General features: G+C 37.7%; 3 protein-coding genes across 4 annotated transcripts; all 3 read left to right on the plus strand.

The window, feature by feature from the left end:
* Window positions 1–492: 492 nt before the first annotated feature.
* Window positions 493–5,989, plus strand: LOC103933126 (inactive leucine-rich repeat receptor-like serine/threonine-protein kinase At1g60630). 2 transcript variants are annotated; one of them, XM_009342776.3, is made up of 4 exons: window positions 493–696; window positions 855–1,016; window positions 1,147–3,140; window positions 5,174–5,989. In XM_009342776.3, the coding sequence occupies exons 3-4, from the start codon at window positions 1,793–1,795 to the stop codon at window positions 5,830–5,832; spliced, it is 2,007 nt and encodes a 668-aa protein (XP_009341051.2). In that variant the 5' UTR covers window positions 493–696; window positions 855–1,016; window positions 1,147–1,792; the 3' UTR covers window positions 5,833–5,989. The 2 variants fall into 2 exon arrangements, with proteins under 2 accessions (XP_009341051.2, XP_018501970.2); XM_018646454.2 differs by having other exon boundaries at window positions 861–1,016.
* A 2,533-nt stretch (window positions 5,990–8,522) lies between these two features.
* On the plus strand, window positions 8,523–12,114 carry LOC103943175. The gene is made up of 5 exons (XM_009353394.3): window positions 8,523–8,901; window positions 10,797–10,895; window positions 10,994–11,090; window positions 11,235–11,370; window positions 11,530–12,114. Exons 1-5 carry the CDS (start codon window positions 8,839–8,841, stop codon window positions 11,588–11,590), a joined length of 456 nt encoding a protein of 151 aa, XP_009351669.1. The 5' UTR covers window positions 8,523–8,838; the 3' UTR covers window positions 11,591–12,114.
* A 1,481-nt stretch (window positions 12,115–13,595) lies between these two features.
* LOC103933128 lies at window positions 13,596–17,662 on the plus strand. Its single transcript, XM_018643958.2, has 8 exons — window positions 13,596–14,673; window positions 15,183–15,282; window positions 15,387–15,443; window positions 15,708–15,825; window positions 16,095–16,177; window positions 16,662–16,723; window positions 16,803–16,896; window positions 17,352–17,662. Exons 1-7 carry the CDS (start codon window positions 14,354–14,356, stop codon window positions 16,894–16,896), a joined length of 834 nt encoding a protein of 277 aa, XP_018499474.1. The 5' UTR covers window positions 13,596–14,353; the 3' UTR covers window positions 17,352–17,662.
* The last annotated feature ends 324 nt before the right edge of the window (window positions 17,663–17,986 follow it).

Here is a 17,986-nt window from a genome sequence, read left to right on the forward strand (position 1 = left end):
AACGGTTTTTTTCTTTATGTTAATATTGCAAAATATTATGAAAAACATGAAATGATATAAAGTATATGAAAAGTTTCACTTTTGATAGTCTTCTCGACGTTTCTCTTGAACAAGTCACCAAAGTCATACGGAATATCATGTAACCTTTAGCATGGGTAAGTTCTTCGCAAATTCGCAATGATGGAGAAAGGTGGCCGGTAAGTTCAACCCCTCGTGGCCTAGCATGGACTATGAGCAGACAACTTAAATATAATTTTAATGACGTCACCTGTCTGATAAATACTTATTACCTGTTAAAAAAAAAAATCTCTCGTCTGGTAATTACTTATCATATGATTAATTGGAATCAAAACAGTATCTCGAGTGGCTGTGAAACTATATAATAAGTAAATACTTATTCCCTGGTGTTAAATAATTAAATGCGTTATCTTTTGCTTTCAATTCTTTCACCTATTTCCCGAGTTAAAAGACACTGACCATCTGTTGTCCTTGGTCAATACTCTCTCTCTCTCTCTCTCTCCCCTCTCTGTCTTTTGGGAGGGCCTTGGCATTACTATCCCATCAGACTATGCATGCAGAGTACAGAGAGACACACATGGACATGGATGCCGCATTATTATTTAACATCCAGTCTTTGTTCCTTCACTTAACCGATTACACCTACTTGTAGCTGCTGCTGCTGCCCGACTCGATCAGGTACTTTTAATTTCCTGCTTAATTAATTTTCTTCTCGTTTATCCTATTTTTGTAATTATTTTTTAAATTTTTTGTCGACCCTTTTTTGTTGATAGATCTGTGCAGAAGACATGTGTCATTCGTTTTCCAGATTTTGATGTATAATTTTCCTTTTCAAGTTTCAGCATTTATCTGGGTCGACTCAATCAACTCCTTCTGCCCAAGACAAACAAAGCCCTTCACAATTTCAACATTTTTTCATCTGCATTTTTCGGACGCTTGTTAATTTCAGGGAGGGTGTAGCTACCTGTTGAAAGTTGATGAATTCGACGACTCGGGGGGTGAGTAAATTTTGGATCCCATTCCCCTTGAGGTTTCACCGCTCTCTGGTAAAAAAGTTTGAGCCTTTGAGCCGCCCAATGTTATTTATTTAATTTTATTTAATTCTATCGGGTTCAATAATGCCTGCAGATTAACAATATACAAATCATGGAGAGGAGAGCAGAGTTCTGAGCTTCCTTCACGTGAAGCTTACGCTGCAAAAAAATAACAATTACAGAGAAAATGTCCGGGAAACCATGTCGAATTGCCAAGCCCCACTGTTTTGGTGTCTCCCCATTGATCAGTACGCAGAGCTCGCCAATGGGGCTTTTTGCACCTTAATTGCTTCTCCTCCGCAGCTCGGAGTAGAGTAGTTTAGAAGTGCTTTTCTCAGAGCAAAAGTAGAGAACCATTTCTTTGGGTTCAAGCTGTCGAATCAATCAATGGTGCAGTTGCAGCAGCCGCAGCACAGCGATCGATTGAGTCAAAGAAAGCAGCTTCTGCTAATAATGCTATTGCTACATACATAGTAACATAGCTCACTCAAATTTGACAATATGGTGTTAGATCTTGAAGATTTGCAAAGCGATTGGGCAGAGACTGAGAAAGGAAAGTGAACTCAAACAGTTCAAAATCTTTTCGCTTTTGAGATTCAAAAAAGTTCCATATACATACACACATTTCAGATTCTGATTTCCGAGTTGTGTTTTCTCAGTCAGCAAAATCCAAGTTCAAATATTGCATTTTCAAGATGTTGGCGGTCTGAAAAATCGATCCAATCCGCAGATTTTCAAAAATGGTTTCTCAAAAAGGTGAAATTTTTTTCTTATTGCTGCCATTGCTGTTTTGGGTTTTTCTGGGTTCGGCAAAAGCAGGGGATGCGGATGTTCTGTTGACTCTGAAATCTACAATCGACCCTCAAAACGCGCTGCCGTGGCGGCAGGGAAGCAACGTGTGCGAGTGGGAAGGCGTGAAGGAATGCCTGAGAGGGAGAGTTACGAAGCTTGTGCTGGAGTATTCGAACCTCACCGGAGTTCTGGATCCCAAGATCTTGAACCGGCTGGACCAGCTCCGAGTCCTCAGCTTCAAAGGCAACTCCCTCTCCGGCCAAATCCCCGACCTCTCCGGCCTCCTCAACCTCAAATCTCTCTTCCTAAACGACAACAACTTCACCGGCGTTTTCCCCTCTTCCATTTCCGACCTCCACCGCCTCAAAGTCGTCGTCCTCGCCGGAAACAAAATCTCCGGCGAAATCCCAATGTCGCTGCTCAGGCTCCGCCGCCTCTACGTCCTGTACTTGCAGGACAACAGGTTCACCGGTCCCATTCCGCCGCTCAACCAGACCTCCCTCCGGTTCTTAAACGTGTCGAATAACCAGCTATCCGGGGAAATTCCGGTAACCCCACCCTTGATTCTGTTTAATGCGTCGTCGTTTTTAGGGAACGTCGGTGTCTGCGGGGTGCAAATTGACAAACCGTGCGGGGGCATTATCGGGTTTCCGCCGTCGATCAGTCCCACCAGTCAACCGGGTTCAAAGTCAAAGTCCAAGCGCGGGAAACTGATAAAGATAATCGCAGGGAGCGTGGGCGGGTTCATGGTGGTCGTAATCTGCTTAGTCGTGCTGTGGATGGTTTGCCGGAGGAGTCGCAGCGGTGGTTGGGAGGTAAGCAGGAGCAAAGGCGGGGTTGTTGGGGGTGCTGAGCCGACAACAGGGAGAGGAGGAGGAGGATCAGGGGAGGGGCCCGCAGGTCCGCCCAGTGGCAGTGATGGTAATAATGGTGGGAAACAAGGGGGTTTTTCGTGGGAAGGTGAGGGGCTGGGGAGTTTGGTGTTCTGCGGAGCAGGGGATCAGCAGATGAGTTACAGCCTGGAGGATCTGCTGAAGGCGTCGGCGGAGACGCTGGGGAGGGGCACGTTGGGAAGTACGTACAAGGCGGTGATGGAATCCGGGTTTATCGTGACGGTGAAGCGGCTGAAGGACGCGAGGTACCCGAGGATGGAGGAGTTTAGGAGACACGTGGACTTGCTAGGGAAGCTGAGGCACCCACACTTGGTCCCACTGAGGGCGTACTTCCAGGCTAAGGAGGAACGCCTGCTCGTATACGATTATTTCCCCAATGGCAGCCTCTTTTCACTTATTCATGGTATGACCTGTCGGTACTCTCATCTCATCTACTCCCCATATTTATCTGCTTATTTATTTATTTTTTTCGTTTAATAATCACTATGGTTGTGTTTAGCTTGTACAGTTGTACGTACACAAGTTTAAAATTAACTTCTGGTTAACAACATAAAATTTCTACTTAGATTGTATTTAGCGTGAAGTTGATGAGACCAAATTACAAGAAAATTTAAGTAAAGTTGTCTGATCACGTTTTTTATAAAACACTTTTCATAAAATCATAGGATTGTCCAACCACGACGGGCCTATCCAATGTGAAGTCGGAAAACCCTTCCTAAACTTATCTCATTGATTAAAGAATTCTCATGTTTATCTTGAGTGAACTTAGTGAGGAAGCCTATTATATCATTGTATTATCACTTATTAATCTATCTTTTATCTTTTGAATCCAAGTACGAAGCTTTCTGACCAGACATATTTAGTGATGTAAACTTTCTAACTAATTAATCTTAGAGGTCATTGATTATTGATTTAATGGTGGGGTCATGTTGGATTTGCCATATTGATGTAGTGAAAATATGACGGTGACACTATGATCTAATCAGTGTCGTGGGGTCACGTGCATATGTAGGCGCCTGTAGGGTCCACCCCATGCAGGTTCCTGGGCTGGAAACCATGTTGCCCATCTTTATAGCAGGACATATTCACGAGCCTAATAAATTTGGTGCTTGGGTTGTTCTCTGATGGAGGAAATTTGAACCCTTTCCATTCAAAGGGTTCAAATTTTGGAAATGTCCTCTTAGATCTCATAGGATTTCATCACTCATGTGATCAATGATTCAGTGACTGAATTCCATGTACATTCTGTATATTTTATAATGCATGTTCTTGCTCGTCAGACTTCGAGATCAAGTGCTTTCCTGCATTTAAATTTGAATATTTTACTTTGTGATTTAGATTGGATGAGAATAATGCTTGAATAAAAAATGAGTATTGTGGTATTACTCGTGGTATTTACACATATAAGGGAGAGCCTTGGCGCAACCATTAGGTAGGTTGCTGTTTTGTGATCAAAATGTTATGGGTTCGAGTCGTGGAAACAGTATTTCTGCAAAGCAAGGATAAAATAGAGACCTTGTTGGCTTGGGATGGTGGTATTTACACATATACCAAAAAGAATTCTCAACGGACTTGTGGGATTGTGATTTGAAAGGAAAGTAACGTATCAGTAAGCATAGGGGTAGTTTTTTCTTGGGTAAGCAAAATATTCCGAAAGTGCTGTTCTTTGGCATGCAAATTGTCTGAAAAGTTTTTTTTTCTTTTGTTCATGAGGCTCGTGTGGCATGAGTTACTGTCAATCTCTCTTTATCAGTACATTCTTCAAGAAGTTCAGGTAAATAAAGACAAGATTAGATCAAATGTGTTCCCTGCATGTAGGCTTTTACAGGGTAATTTTACAGTAATTAATCGCAATCTTTGGAAAGGAGTTGGCTTGCTAATCAACAATTCAAATTTTGAGTGTGACCTCAGCTTGTTAGTGATGTCTCACTGGCTCAAATCCTTCGTTTTTCGTGTTTGCACGTTGCACATTTGACTATTATTTGGAGATATCAACCGTGTAGCCAGAGATATATTCCATCTGTCTATGTCTATCTCTCTTGTCATATAACTGTGTGCGTTGTGCGTTCGCTATTCTAATCATATCATTATATACTTGGCTTTTAGCTGGTTTTGGTAGCTCGTTCAAAGCTCATGTCTTTTCGTCAATAGCCAGTAATTTTGTATGAACAGAACACTTTTTTACCAGTTTCTGGATTTTCATAAAGCACCAAACTCTTATTCTTATGAAGGGTAGGATCCTGCACATTAACATTATTGATTTCAAGTCAAATTTGCGTATAATTTCATTGAATATTTTCCAGAACTCACCGGAGTTTTTTTTTCGTCCAGAAGTTACTGAACTGGTGAAATTGAGATTGATTAAACTTGTTGCAGTTTTCTTGAAAGTGTCATTAGTCGAATTCTAGTTGTGATATATTCCAATTGATTTTACAGGTTCAAGAACTTCAGGAGGCGGTAAGCCGCTTCACTGGACGTCATGTCTTAAAATAGCTGAGGACTTGGCGAGTGGAGTTGTTTATATCCACCAGAACCCCGGCTTAACTCATGGAAACTTGAAATCCTCAAACGTCTTGTTAGGTTCCGATTTTGAATCCTGCTTGACGGATTATGGTCTCACATTGTTCGGAGATCCTAATTCACTCGAAGAACCTAGCGCAACCACTCTCTTTTATAGAGCACCAGAATGTCGCGACATCAGAAAACCATCAACCCAACCAGCTGATGTGTATAGCTTCGGCGTCCTCCTCTTGGAGCTCCTAACCGGAAAGACTCCCTTCCAAGACCTTGTCCAGGAACATGGTTCGGACATCCCTAGCTGGGTCCGCTCAGTGCGCGAAGAAGAGACTGAGTCAGGGGATGACCCTGTCTCGGGAAATGAGGTATCAGAGGAGAAGCTGCAGGCACTTCTTAACATTGCAATGGCTTGTGTTTCGCTTTCACCGGAGAACCGACCGGCGATGAGAGATGTTCTAAGGATGATAAGGGATGCTAGGGCGGAGGGCCAAGTGTCTTCCAACAGCAGTGATCACTCGCCGGGGAGATGGTCGGATACCGTTCAGAGTCTGCCAAGGGAAGAACACTTGAGCATTTGATTGTGAGTGATTAGTAAAGTAATTAACGCGGCGGATTAAATTAATCATGTATTCTGATTCTTTAGGGATTGAACCGAGATTCTTGTACTACGCATTGTAGAGTGCAGTACTTTGTGTAAAGGTTTTGCGATTTAATTCTTGTTTCTTGTTTTACGTATTGAAGAAACATTTACATGTAACACGTTTATTACCAATGTCAGGTGATCAGAGAAAACATTTATTTAGTAAAAAAATGAAGATTTTCCTTTAACCAGTAGCTTATAGGGAATTTCAGTAATCCAATTTTAATTAAGATAATCTAATAAACAACTTGTATGACATATTCGATTCTAAATTGTTTAATAAAACAACTTCACTTAAAATTCCAATTCAATCTTACTAGAATCCAGCCACTTAGTAACGGTTTAGTAGTATTCATCTTTCTTTGTAAGTAAGAAGTATTAAGTTTGACTCAAACAAATTTGAACCGCATTATTACTAGTTTATCTTAACAGAATCCAAAAACAGTGGTGATTGCACGAGGGTTGAGTATAAAGTAGGTGGGCTAAATTGGATAGGCTTCTGAAATGGGCCTTTTGATTGGGCCTTGGGCTTGGCCCCTTAGATACCCACATTAATTAATGGATAAATAAACAGAGATTCACATGCGGTAGCACAAAATTAAAAAGGAGGAAAATTAATTGGATCAACAAAAGAAAGTAGAAAGGGCAAAAAAGGAATAAAAAAAGCATATACGTTAGAGGATGTTTTGCATTGGGAAGGGCATCCTCTTCGGATCCATTTTATAGAGATTCTAGAAATCTCTATATTTTAACTGTTTATCGTATATCGAGCGGTCTGTTTTCATTAGATATTATTTATATTTAATTTTAAATAAAAAAGTTAAATAATTTCTGATTGCACGATATATGATGAATGATTAAAATATGAAGATCCCCACAAAGTAGATCTGAATGAGATCCAATTCCTTTGCATTGTATGCCACGTGTGCATGGCAAAGCCACTTCATTTACTGCTGTAAACATTTAAACCCAATAGGCCGTCGTTGTGCTTACCATGCTTTCTTCCCGGAATTTGTTTTCAGTAGTTTAAAGTAGTTTTTTTTTTTTTTTTAATCAAACGATATATTTTGTCAGAGCAGCTTCTAAAAGGTTTTGAATACATACAAGGTTCAATATATTTCCACTGCTATGGTAAAATACCACTTACAGCTAACTAAGTAGTTTGATTCTATAAAAAATTTCGAGGATTTTTTTTTTTAAGTTTAATCTTCCGCCATTTTATTTTTTGAACTATTTAATAATCATAATCTGTTAAAAATTAAAAGTTTTCAGTTTTCTTTCTAAAAATAATTGCTATAAATAACTTAATTTACATATATTAATTGAAAGTTTTAATCTAACCCGTTCAAACAGTCTTGCACAATTTTATTTTATTTTAATTTTTTACTTTTAACAAACGATATAATTTACACTAAGGGGAGAGGATGTGCTTATCCTCATAATAGACTAGTAGTAATGCGGTTCAAATTCGCGTTTGATGATAACCGAACCTAAAACCTCTCACTTACAACTAAAAAGAATATCACTACACCATACCATAGTACTAAATGACTTGCACAAAATCTCTTCATTTTCAATTATGTCAATTCTACAAGTAAATGATTTGTTACATAATACTAAACAAAGCGAGCAAAAGTTGGTGAGAGCATTCAAATTTAAATAGGAACGGCGTGCGTACATTCATGTACCACTGTATGTGTGCTACAATATGTAACTTAAATTACTTGTACCAAATTACGTTATGTGGTAGTCCACTTGCTAGAAATATGGATGAAGAGGTACCCGATTTCACATAAAATAATGAATACGTGATGGATTGGGAAGTACACACAAATCACAATTACACACAATTACCGAAAACATTATACATTTGATTAAGGGACGTGTTATCCTCACATCTTATTTTACTTCACACACACCTTTTGATTATTTATGTTCGTTGATCTTCTTTAATTCATCTGATCTGATGCTCGAAAATTCAAAATGTGTGTGAGAAGTAAAATGAGGTATGTAGATATCACACCCCTTGATTAATTCACTAAATTAGAACTTGGATTGATATGCTTGTTATGTGTTACAAGAGATTTTTAAATGTGCCAACAATACAGTTAGGTAAACAAATTGTAATAAAGTCATAATACAATAGATATTGTTAAGAAGAATAAAATTTTAAACCAAATGATGTATTACTAATAAAAAAAATAAGCACGTTAATAATTTAACAATCAACATCTACATAATTTAGTTTAGAAGTTCGGTCTCCCTAGCATTACCTTAATACAATTGGGTGAAAACTTAAAAAAATAAAATTTCTATCTAATTATATTATGACACTTGATATATATATATAGTCGTATTTCCGATATAACAAGAATTTTCTTAAATTGCGAAATATTTATGGTTTTGTTTTTTATTGGAGTACCTTTTTATGTGGAAAATTTTAAGTTTGACTTTTAAAAAATTAAACAAAGACCAATAGAGCATAGATAATGTTATGGGGATCAAATTTCTAAATTAAATTTACAAATCAAACGATATGTGTCAATACTAAATGAACACATTAATCAATATTTAACTAATAATTCAATTATAACCTCATGTATATGATGGCGTAATTGATAACTTACCAACATATGTGTATGTTTGGAGAGAGACTCATCGGAGAGAGAAAGCAAGAGCGATCTGGCGATACACTAGCTAATTGCTATGCCCAGTCAGCCAGTAAGGAGCTGTAGGAGGCAGTCTTCTCCTCTCTTCTCTGCCTTCTGACGCTAACATCTTCAAATTTCAACCTCAGAAGAGAGGCAGATAGAGAGAGAGGTTTCCGACGGCGATCAGCGGTGAGCTGCTCTGTTGATAACTTGTTCTAAGTTAGAGGCGGCAAACATTGAGGAATATTGATCAAGGAGGAGGAGGAGGACGACGACTTTCTCTCTGGGATGCTATGCTTAATTTCTCTGAGAAATCAATGGAGAGAGATTTTGAGAGGGAGGAACAGACCGGACAGGTACTCTTCTTCTAGATTATACACTTTGTAAAACTGGTAATTCGTAATGACTCAGTGTTTACGTTAGTACGTGGAACTTATTGTTCTGGGACTTAAATCTCAGTTTACATATATATCGTTGAATTTTTCCTCTGCTTTAATTTTCAAATTGTTTTCATTTATTACCAGTTTTCTTTAAATTACATATACAATTAAGATGAACTGATAATCTCCATGTTTAATTTTTTTTTTTTATAATTTGTTAGTTTTCATGTTCTCTCTGCTTATTTCATAATTAAGTTGTTGTACTCCAATATTTTGCATGAAGAATAATAATTTGTACTTAATTTAAGTCCTCCTTTCTTCTAATGTGGCGTGTCATAATTGAAATTCGAAATTGTTCATTCTCTTCATATCATCTAATGATATTCCTAGAAATACTAATTACTAATTTGATTTACAGATGGTTTAAGCCTCCGTGTGAGTCTGAACAAATTGACCGTTTAAGCATCCATATTGAAGTGACACATTATATATTGTCACTTTGTGCATTTGCTGCTGTTCATCATACTCCCTATAGCTCTTGGATGTCTGTATGTTATTTGAAAATTTGAATTTCGAATAAAACTTAAAAGACAAAACTATGCTAACTAGCAAACAGTATCTCAATGTTTGTAATTAAAATTCGTTATTAGCATCTAATCTGTAATTAACTAGGTTTATTTACAATCCCCACCTTCCTGCTTCCTGCAATGAAGGAATCTGCAGCATACAGGTAACTACAGCTATAGAACAAATGCCTGGTTGATGTCAAAGTCCAAATAAAGAAACAAATTGTAAATATACATATATTTATATAGAGGTAGATAGCAATTATTGAAGCCATAAGGCTCCACTTCCACCATGCTAACAGACAAACCTTCATTCATCTCACAGATTCAATAGTGGTTGTTAATTTTACCACTGTGCTTAACTCGTCAAATCATTGTAATTTTACTGTCGTGAACTCGTTGCCACCTTTTAACGTTAATTCTCATACCAACAACATGAGGGGACAGCCCACCATGAGAGAGTCCTCGTAGCAATTTTCTTGGGATATTTTAGGTGCATGTGGTTCCACGATTGCCTATTTATAGTATTAATTTCAAAAGAATAATAATTAAGCTTAATTAGCGTGAGTAATTTTTGTATAGTTTTTCTTGCCTCGGTTTCGTCACATCACATGGGAGTGGTCCAAGAATTAGATAACAATCAAGAGTAGGGAATTTTTACCCATCTAATTTCATTTGGGTTTGGATTTAGTCCTAACAGTTAGTTTTCTGTCAACTTGTTTAATTTGTTTGACTTAATTAGGGCAGGTTTATCTGGTACTGGCTATAGCGTATATGGTATGGGAAGAATATAAATAATGAATGTCACTCTTCTGACAGTAGCTAGCCCACTACCACTACTTTAGGGTTTGTTTTTCAGGTACTTGTAGTCCTTGGGGGCCAAATGCTACATCTTTCCAAACTGTCAGTCAACAACAAAAGAAAATATGAAATTACAGCCTAGATAAATAATTGATAAACAATGTTTTACTGAACTGTTGGATTTTATTAGATTTGGGTTTTTAATCCTGTTTACTGATGGCAGTTTAGACAGATGAAATCTTTTAAAACGCTCTATCAATCTAGAATAAGTTTCCGAGCTCCAAATTATTAAACTCAAATAATTAACGGTCCAAAACACTCTCACGTAGGTGATTCTGATACCATATTATAGGATTGTGAATGTCTGCCGTTAAATATTGTTATTGAAAAAAAATTGGATCGATTGCGTTGTAACTTGTAAGTAGGTCGCTGATGCTATCTCATGGTCGCATTGTTTATGCATCCATCAATGTACTGATGTTGTTTATTGATTTTAATGTATAGACTGATACAACTGCTTCAGATAGAACTCACACCGTTGTGTTGGATATTGAGAGCCTTACACAACCCTCTGATAGAAGCTCCGGAAGCCCCAAAATGACAGTAAGTAGCTGTCTCCATGTTATCAATCTTGAAAGTACTCCTCATGTCGATCTCGCAAACCTTGGCCATGCTTTTATTTTACGCTATATTTTCTGTAGGGAGCACTCTCAAGAAAATGGTTTTATCGAGCAGAGCGATTGATGAATACTGACGAGGAAGACACGGATGAGCCACCAAAGAAACTTCTGGTGAAAGGTATAAGTTACAGTCATCTAGCTAGCTTGCTATGAAGTCTCAGAAGACAATTTGCAATCTTATTGATAGGCGTCAACATTTAAAATATCGATCACCTTGGCATAGACTGCAGTTTGAACTGTATTTATGTGTTCCCCTTGATAGCGAACTCTCAGCTGGAACCGTTGAAGAAGTCACTGATCACCATAAAATCGTTTGGGTCAACCTCAACTGTACTTACAGGCACGAATCGCTTTAGGGCCATCAACCCTCGGAAGATCCTTTTCATATTTGCAACAGTGTAAGCCCTCTACCTTGTTCATTCCATATATACTCCTCTGAAACAAATACGAGTAAATATGAAAAGGATCTTATTTCGTGTTTATATAATATACTAGTGTGAATGTTATTATTCGTTGATACATGCTTTTGTGTGTGTTTGCTTCTTATTCTTGATCAGGTCCAGTATGGGTACATTAATCCTCATATACTTCACACTGGCCATTAATAGAACAGTTTGACAAACCGTGGACGGAATGGAGCATAGCGTAGCGTAGAACGGGCATATGATCGAATCGAGGCACGCTCTCTCTTTCTCTCTATCCTGTCAATCTCCGATATTAACTTTCTTGGTAGCTGTGGTGCTGGGGATAACTACATTCATGAATCATGATCCTCCATGCTGCAGTCTCAATCTTCGTCTAAGGGTTGATCTCTCGTCTCGTCTCTTCTCTCTCCCTGCCAGTTGAGACCAAATATGTATCTCATTGTTGCTGTTGATCCAACGTTTTCGGCTCACCAACTCTTTCAGTTGGTGTCAGCGCAGCTACCTGATTGTGTTACGTACCATCTCTTGCGGTTAATTTTTGTTCTGATTCTTGCTTCCCAAGGAACCCTGTTTTGTACATAATAAAATCTACTTGGAATTTACCAGAGGTTTTTTGTATTCAAGGTTAACATGCATGTAAATTAATTAGGGTGTTTAAACCAATTCAAATAATTGTTAATCGACGTTCATTTTTGTATCGATGTTAATTTTCGGTGAGGACTTGCTCAACTTTTGTGTTCGATTCTAACTTCATGTTCCCACAAACCATTCGTTGACGGTCCATCGGCTATGTTGCTAGGCCCGTTCCGACGCACTTTATCCGGGTGGATATTTGTGCAACCATACCAACTTTGTGGGTGTTTTGGGTGGATTTGTGGAAAATGACGTTAGCCATTCATTGTTACGTGGTGTTCTGATATTGTTGTTTATGAGTTGTGTTTCATAATATTATTTTACATAATCGCTATTGTTACCATGAATTAGTTTCATATAAGTTATTTTAGAAAGGTAAATGAAAACATTCCAGTTATTATTGGCATTCTATACTTTGAATCATTATGGAATTTAAAAAATAGATTGATGAATTAACAACTACAAAATAATTAAATTTAAGGTTGTGGATAAAGTTGTGATGATTAAGCGCGTTGGATTTCTGAGGTTTACATTCCACCAATCAAATAAACAATTCCAAAATCAATTTAGTTTTGTGTTGCCCAGATTTTGTGCAAAAGGTTTTCATCTAAGTGGAAATAAAAGTCCAACATTATTATATTTTTCTTTTTGTATCTAAAGTTTGAAGGTGTAAGAAAATGGTTTACTATGTTTATACAAACGCTACTTTAGTTTAAACTAATCTAAAATGGTGAAGAAGATATAAAAAATGTATAATGGAGTTGCTAATCAGTATTTAAAATTAAAATATCAGTATCAGTGAGAATATTAATATGGAAATTTGTGGAATACGAATGGACATATTGTCATCGGTTGCATTCGATGAAAATGATGATAATTTACTAAAAATGTGGAAATTTAAAATAAAAGTTTAGGTAATATCATGTGGTAGTTTGTCGACATTTAATTAGTATGTCAAAAATATCAACGAAGTCTATTAATTTTAATCAAAAGTTAAGAATTTTTACATATAAAATGAAATTTATTTTTTTAAATTTTCACAAAAATATCTACTGTATCGAAAAAATATCTAACACCGCTACTGATCAACATAACCGCATCCACGTATGCATATTTCGAGTTGGATGTCTACTACCGTATACTTAAAAAGGAAAAACAAGAGTGGAACTCTATTGTTACAAGAGAATTAAAAACCAATTAAAAGAAAAAAAGTTGATGAAAAAAAGTGGTGCGAAAGGAAAGGTGGAGAGTCCACAATAATTGGCATCAAATGCTTATGGGGATTCGCACTGTTGCTGAATTCCGAGATCTACAACCGTATATTAATTTATTCAACTTTACGAATTGAATAAATAAAAATAATTAAATTAAAAACATTAAAATTAAAGGCTTCAACTTTTTGTTGCCTCCATTCTTCGGTTCCCCATTGGCCGAGCGCCAGGCCTCTTAGCTATCTTCTTTGTCTTTCTCTGTACAAAAAGGAGAGAACAAACAAACCAACCAGAAAATTAATTTAAATATTCCAAAAAAGCTTTTCGAAAAGAGGAAAATAAATCAAAATAAAAAGAGAAAGTAGCAGAGAGCAGGAGAGAGGGAGGGAGCCAGCACTGCTACTACTGCCAGAAGAAAAAAAAAAAGGAAAAAAAAAATGAAAAAAGAAAGGAAGAGAGGACCAATTAGGGGTCCGTCGGAAAGTTGAACCCCAAAAAGGTAACGCCCTCTCAAGCTTTTCTCTCTCTAAGCACCACACGTAGTACCCACTTGGTGCTCTCCTCTCAGTGCTTTCCATTATCTGCCATTTCGGAGCTACACGAAGCAAATGCTTTCAACATTTTTTCTGGGTTTTTGTTACTATTGAGTGCTCGGCTTTTTCTTCTTCTTCTTCTTCTCCTCCTCCTTCCCCATCTTTTGGGAATTTCTTTTGCTTCAGGAGCTTTCGAGGGTCTGAAAATTTGAGGGATTTTTCTATTTGGGGATTTTGTTCGAGTTTTGGGGATTTGGGTATTGCCGTTGGAGATTAAAGTTGCTATTTTTTGCTGAAATTTGAAGACTTTTGTCACCAGTTATGGCGGGTTGTTGCAGCTTAATTGGGGTAGCTGCAATCGTCGTTGAGCCGTGGAATCTAAGGTTTTGAACTCGATGAGCCTAGAGTTTTGATAATTGAGCAGCCCCAAATCAGTGGTTTCTGGTAACGAGAAGGAAAGCGTTGGCTTTACGCGACATGGAATTTCAATTCCTTCAAAAGTATCGTGCGTTGATTTGGATTGTGTAGTTGATTTGTGTGCTCCCTCGACTGGGATTTAGTAGCAGAAATTGCAAGGTAATGGCGATGCAGTCGAACACAGGGTTTCACCGTAACGAAGCTTTTGGCTACGGTTTGAACCGACACGCGATATCGTTTCAGTCCGGGGCCATAAACAGCAGCTCGGAGATGATTCCGATGGGGAATTACTTTGGTACGGACGGGGGCATGATGTTTTCGTCTCATTCGGGCATCGTTAACAACAATCCTGTAATTAGTCAGGCTGGGAGTTCATCTGGTTCTCTGCTTCTCGATTCGGTCCCCGGGCTCAAGCATGACACAGGTTTGGCTGTTGAGTGGTCTGTGGAGGAACAGTACAAATTGGAGGAGGGCCTTGGCAAGTAGGTCATTCGGAATCTTATCTCTTGTTAAATTCGTTCGTTCATATATGTGTGTGTTTAAGTGCCACAGTTATGTATAATTGCCTATTAGTTTGATATTCGTGTTGCTAAACTACTTTTTGTTACGATTCATTGGATGTTGTGACGAAGCTTCTGATGTGATTAAGTTTTGTTGTTGATGGAGTCTCGTAATGTTTGCACTGTCTAACTGTAGCAAACTTCAAATCTTCATTCTAATACAGGCATAACATATATTTCCTTGGGACTTAAATCGTCAGCTTCTTAAACCATTACTTTATGTCTATGGCCTCCCTTCCATCGTGCTCCAAAACTTGAATTGGTGTGGTTATGATCTAAGTAGCCTTGTTGTTTCACATATCCGCTTGCTATGATGTGAATTGAATTTCTTTCACTTTACTGTCTGTTGCCTAGTTGTTGTCCTACTATGGTGGTTTCATTTACTGTGTTTTGAGTTTAACATTTTTGAGCCATTTATTTCCCAAATGTAGATATGCCAATGAACCAAGTATTATGAGGTACATAAAGATCGCGGCAATGTTACACGATAAAACTGTGCGTGATGTTGCTTTGAGGTGTAGGTGGATGACTGTAAGCTCTTCACCTAATGATGTATTTTTAGTTTTGTTCATTTCTTTAGATTTGTTCCTTAGATTTTTTGGTTGAGTTAGAACTACTTTTGAAATGTTTTGCAGAGAAAGCGTAGGAAATCTGAAGAACATAGTATGGGAAAGAAGGGGAACATTAGGAAGGTATATTTCTGAAGTTTATACGAATTGTCTGACATTGGTTTTGGCTTGAACTTTTCATTTTTGTATCATGAAGATTCATTCAGTTCTAACTGCAGTTATTGTTAGACATGAAAACTTGAGATCCCTTGATGTATCGGTGACTTTTGGTGTCCGAAGCTGTAACACAGTGAATGGGATTTTTGTTTTAGTTAATTGAACCAATGAATGTCTTTAGGATCTTATGTTGATTGAAGAACCAGTATTCTAAAGATCATGCTTCTTCAGGATAAACTGGTGGAGTCTTCTTCAAAGACAAACATACATTCAGCTCCACCACTGGACATGGCTGCATATTCTCTTATGGGGCACCATATGGACCAGAATGAGCGTTTGCAGTATGAAGGTTCGAGAAACTACCTTGTTTCTTCTCTCATTATTGTTTTCATCTAATCGTATAGTTCCTATTTGCGCACATCTCTCTCTCAGTTAATATATGTCTGTATATCGTTATTTCCTCCCATTGCCTTTAAAGAATCCATCATACACATTTCATTCTTTTTTTTTTCTTGCTATATTGTTCCTTCTTCCCGTCTTGAAGTTGTGCACATACACTTAATTATTATATTTCATTTGATAGTTTCATTGACGTAATTGTTCTTTGGTTAATATCAGGATTAAGTGGCACAGCCAAGCATCTATTGGAGCAAAATGCTCAAGCTTTCAGTCAAATTACATCTAATCTTTCTTCATACAACGTCAGTGCCTCCTGCCATCATAGTTCATGTTGATTATTGCACATCTAATTTGCATGCCATATTGTTCCACACGCTACGGTTGAAGTCATATGTCAAAAGCGAAAAGGGAATATGCCTTTTCTTGTTATGTTACTTTATGCAACTGATGCATTATGTGGCAGCATTACTGCTTGATAGTCTTCTTCTGGAATTTTACTTTTCCAATTGATGAGCATATATTGATGAATGAAATAATTCACTACATTGATCTACTCAGTTATGTTAAGCTGACCTTGTTTGCTGTTGACATGGTATAATCCAATACGCTACATACACGTGTTATCGCTAAACGATGACACTGCCTACCCCTAGCATCTCTCTTTTCTGAGTTTTAATTTGCCGGCAGAAATTTTATCTGCATTTCTGATGACCATATAATATCATTAACATATGAATCATGTGTTTTATTATCGCTTGCTTAAAAGTTTGTTTCTTTCATAAACAGTTACAGGAAAACATTGACCTCTTCTACCGCACGAGGAACAATATAACTGCCATCCTTAACAAGTATGTGCATAGTTTCAATGTATATTACAAATAATGCCGATTTGGTGAACTTTGACGAATGCTTTTTCATTTTTCGCAGCATGAGAGCTATGCCTGGCATAATGAGCCAAATGCCGCCACTGCCACCCATTGACGAGGATCTTGCTAATAGTATCTTGCGTAATGCGACTTAGGTAAGTTCATGTGAAATGACTCATATATTCTTGGTGAGTTGGTGTGCAAGACACGGGCACTTGTGAAGGCGGGAGGGGTTGGAAAGCGTTTTCCAAATTGTTGTATAGCTGGATGAATGTGCACTCTTTATTTACACCTTTCGTAACTGTTAATTCTAGACTATTTCAGCCTGTAATCTAATACGCATTCGATGAAAGTACTAGCCGTCATTTCTGCATTTCTTCACTTAGAATTGTCCTCTGTTTATTTTTTAACAGCATTTGATTACTTGCATATAAATAATAAAAGTACTCTTGAGGAGCAATCGCCAAGTTTCCCCCTCCCAAACGCCTACTCCGAGTTTAATTTTGTGTGCACGCTTTCTCTAGGCTCATCGCTTGATGCCAATGAGCCGAATATGAAACTTTTTTACCTACGGAGTTGATTTTTTATTTGTAATGACCAATTCAAGCAGACAATTCAAGTTCATGAATCCTGATGGACTACCTCGTTGTCTGAGGCGCAAAGCGAACGAGTTGGGAAGCAGTGTTGGATATCTCCGACGAGGCATACTCAGACCCGCCTGAATTTGGCCTTTGATCTAAGTTCTCCATCCCTGGCTGGCTTCATCTGTTGTGTCTAAAAGTACAGATTATGTACCATTACTTCCATTTGTGCAGGAAATAAGCGATGTAGATGTAGTTTGAGCTCCCAGTACTTATTGTTTCACTCTTGTAAATTTCAATTTATAATTGCTAATTGTACCACATCGCTTTTGTTTGGTACCCCGGTTTGATTTGAGGAAAACTAATGAAAAGGACTTGAAAACTTTGAGTTTTAATGATAATGACAAAATAAAGGGTAAAGTGAATAGTACCATGATTGACTTCTTAGTGTAAAAATGTGGTTTTTCGTTAAGTAAACAGTACCGTGGGCTTTTCGTTAAAACTTCTTTTGATTTGTTGGTTTGCTCATTTTTCCTTTGATGATATGCTTTTTAAGTTCGGTTCTGTGAGGAACCCTACTGATTTTCTATGCCGGAATGTTACGGTGAATCCATATCTGAATAGCAACGGGGTTGCGTTGTTTGAAACCGAAAAAACGAGACCT

Source organism: the organism of the source record quoted next, unplaced genomic scaffold (genome assembly GCF_019419815.1).
Source record: "Pyrus x bretschneideri cultivar Hongxiangsu unplaced genomic scaffold, Pyrus_bretschneideri_v1 Contig22, whole genome shotgun sequence".
Lineage (NCBI taxonomy): Eukaryota > Viridiplantae > Streptophyta > Magnoliopsida > Rosales > Rosaceae > Pyrus > Pyrus x bretschneideri.

Bases quoted from the DNA above. Each gene is read 5' to 3' on its own strand.
- LOC103933126 (XM_009342776.3), top strand. From the start codon at position 1,793: ATGGTTTCTCAAAAAGGTGAAATTTTTTTCTTATTGCTGCCATTGCTG. The intron at 3,141-5,173 runs GTATGACCTGTC...TTGATTTTACAG, and splicing joins CCTCTTTTCACTTATTCATG to GTTCAAGAACTTCAGGAGGC.
- LOC103943175 (XM_009353394.3), top strand. From the start codon at position 8,839: ATGCTTAATTTCTCTGAGAAATCAATGGAGAGAGATTTTGAGAGGGAG. The intron at 10,896-10,993 runs GTAAGTAGCTGT...TATTTTCTGTAG, and splicing joins CCGGAAGCCCCAAAATGACA to GGAGCACTCTCAAGAAAATG. The intron at 11,091-11,234 runs GTATAAGTTACA...TCCCCTTGATAG, and splicing joins AAAGAAACTTCTGGTGAAAG to CGAACTCTCAGCTGGAACCG.
- LOC103933128 (XM_018643958.2), top strand. From the start codon at position 14,354: ATGGCGATGCAGTCGAACACAGGGTTTCACCGTAACGAAGCTTTTGGC. The intron at 14,674-15,182 runs GTAGGTCATTCG...TCCCAAATGTAG, and splicing joins TTGGAGGAGGGCCTTGGCAA to ATATGCCAATGAACCAAGTA. The intron at 16,178-16,661 runs GTCAGTGCCTCC...TTTCATAAACAG, and splicing joins CTAATCTTTCTTCATACAAC to TTACAGGAAAACATTGACCT.